Genomic DNA, 2,358 nt, shown 5'->3' with positions numbered 1-2,358 from the left:
CTCCATCCCCCGGCCCAGCTCCTTCACGTCCAGCAGCACGTTCTCCAGGGACACTGCGGGGGACACGGGGCGGGTCAGGGGCCCTGCGGTGTGGGCACAGTGAGGGGGGGCTGCGGGCACGGGGGGGGCACCTGCCGCCGCCTTCTCCACGAAGTGCAGCTCCTGCCAGAAGGTCGCCAGCTCCGGGTACTTCTCCCGCACCGTCAGCGCGATGAAGTGCAGCAGCGTCATCTTCCTGTCCGTCGACTTGGTGTCCAGGAGCTGCAGCAGGATTTGGGGAGGGGGGGTCAGCGCTGTGGGATGGGACCCCCTGGGGGGGTCCCAGGGAGCCGGGGAGAGGGATGGGGGGGCAGGGGCTGCCCACCAGGTCCAGGCTCTGCAGTTTGAAGCCGTAGACGGCGCCGCGTTTGCTGCTGTTCATGTAGTTGCCCAGCGCCAAGATGATCTGCAGGGGCGAAGCACCGGGGATTGGGAGGTCAGGAGAGAGTGGGACCCCCACAGGACCCCCCCCTTCTCCCAGCTCCAGCGAGGCTGGAGCGCAGGACCCCCACCCAGCCTGTTCTCACCTCCAACATGTGCTTCAGCTTCTGGGAGGACTTGACGGAGGCCGAGGCCGCGATGATGGCGTTGAGCTGCTGCAGGGGGACAGCACAGGGGGGACTCAGCCAGGGCAGGGGTGGGGGCCAGCAGGAACAATCCCCCCTTTCCCGGCTCCGTACCGGCGTCAGCATCTGGATGTTCTCGGCGAAGTTGCCGAGGAAGGCCATGATGGCCATGCGCTGGGGCAGCCTCTCCACCTTGCTGAACTGCAGCATGAACCGGTCCTCGTCCGCCAGCTCCTCCAGCGGCTTCCGCTCGCGCTCGTACTGACGCAGCGCCTTGGCCTCGGCCTCCGTGGGCAGGAACCGCATCAGGCACTCCACGAAATCCACCGGCAGCGTCGCCAGGTCGAACCTGCCCCGTGCCCGCAATGTCGGGGAGCAGCTCACGGCAGTGGGAGCCCCAAACCCCAGCCTGGCCCCCCCGAAACCTGCCCGAACCCCTGAATCCCAGCCAGACCCCCTGCAACCTGCCAGGACCCTCCTGCACCCCAACCAACCCCCTCTGCACCCCTGCCAGCCCCCCTGGACTCTGCCTGGACCCACCTGAATGCCAACCAACCCTCCCTGCCCCCCCACCTCCCGTTCCCCCCCCTATGTGGGGTCGTACGTGTGGATGGCCCGGCAGATCTCGTCGGCGCCGCGCCCGGCCTTGCGCAGGGTGATGGCCAAGTTCTTGGCACGGTTGGCCTCCAGCAGCGTCACCTTGGTGGCCACTTTCTGCGCCGCCTTGCTCTTGGCACACACCAGGTCCAGCGCCGGGCCCTGCGCCTTGGTCTTGAACAGCTCCTCGAAGCGCTCCAGGTCCAGGTCCTGGGGGGGACGAGGGGAGGGGTCACAGGTGGGTGGGGGGGTGCTGGTGCCCACCCAGGGGGCTCATGAGGGGGTCCCGGGCTCACCTCCAGCACCCGCTCGTCGTCCAGCTCGCTGAACACGGTCCCGCTGATCTGGTTGGGCTTCAGCGCCGTCCAGTTGAACACGGGCAACCGGAATTTGGTCTTGATGGGCTTCTTGATCCGGATGGCTGCCAGAGGGGTGGGAGCCGGCTCAGCACCCCCCGGGGCAGCGGGAGGAGGGGGGACAGGTCCTGTGCCCACCCTGAGCCATCTGAGTCCGGTGTCACCATCCCCTGGGCCACCCCATCCCTGTTCCTGAACGGGTGTTCCTTGGGGATTGCAATCCTGACACCCTGGTGCCTGCAACCCTTCCCCGTCCCCTGTCCCTGTCCCCACAATGCCTCCACCCTCCCTGTCCCATCCTGATTCCTTCACGGTGCCTGTCCCCTGTCCCCGTCTCCCTGGTCCCCATGTCCTCTCTGTCCCCATTCCCACAGTCCCTGCACCATCCCTGTCCCCATCCCCACGTCCCTGCACCCTCCCTTACCCGAGAGCCCGACGGTGAGGGCGATGGAGGGCGAAGCCCCGGGCAGCGGCGGGGCCGGGGGGCACTTCCCTGTGAAGCCACGAGAGGGTGAGACCCCAATTCTGGGGACTCCCCCCACCCTCTGGAGTAGCCCAGCATGAGGGACACCCCACTTTGAGAGCCCCCCCTCCCACCCCTGGGGACAGCCCAGCTCGGGGATGCCCCATTTTGGGGGATGCCCCGGGGGCTCCCCCTCCTCACCTGGGAGTGGGGGCGCGGGGGGCGGAAGGGGGGGCGGTGGGGGGGGTGGAGGGGGCGCGGCCTCCACGGGGGGCAGGACTGGGAGCCGCAGGGTCCCCTCCTGGGGCTCGGGCCGGGGCTGGGGGGGGGACTCTGC

The 2,358-nt window shown here is 68.8% G+C and overlaps 1 protein-coding gene across 1 annotated transcript in view; it reads right to left on the bottom strand.

The window, feature by feature from the left end:
* The window catches only part of FMNL3 (formin like 3), a 13,265-nt gene that overhangs the window by 3,234 nt on the left and 7,673 nt on the right, over positions 1-2,358 (bottom strand). The window contains exons 15-23 of the mRNA XM_017836618.1: positions 2,223-2,328; positions 1,983-2,051; positions 1,499-1,623; positions 1,210-1,412; positions 720-954; positions 567-635; positions 365-445; positions 132-261; positions 7-53 (exon numbers count right to left, since the gene is read on the bottom strand). Coding sequence (XP_017692107.1) covers positions 7-53; positions 132-261; positions 365-445; positions 567-635; positions 720-954; positions 1,210-1,412; positions 1,499-1,623; positions 1,983-2,051; positions 2,223-2,328 — 1,065 coding nt within the window. The remainder of the gene's footprint in view (positions 1-6; positions 54-131; positions 262-364; positions 446-566; positions 636-719; positions 955-1,209; positions 1,413-1,498; positions 1,624-1,982; positions 2,052-2,222; positions 2,329-2,358) is intronic.

The sequence above is a fragment of the Lepidothrix coronata genome, unplaced genomic scaffold (assembly GCF_001604755.1).
Source record: "Lepidothrix coronata isolate B3197 unplaced genomic scaffold, Lepidothrix_coronata-1.0 Scaffold281, whole genome shotgun sequence".
Taxonomy (NCBI): domain Eukaryota; kingdom Metazoa; phylum Chordata; class Aves; order Passeriformes; family Pipridae; genus Lepidothrix; species Lepidothrix coronata.
The sequence above is the reverse complement of the archived record's forward strand: the minus strand, read 5'-3'. Positions and strand labels throughout refer to the sequence as shown.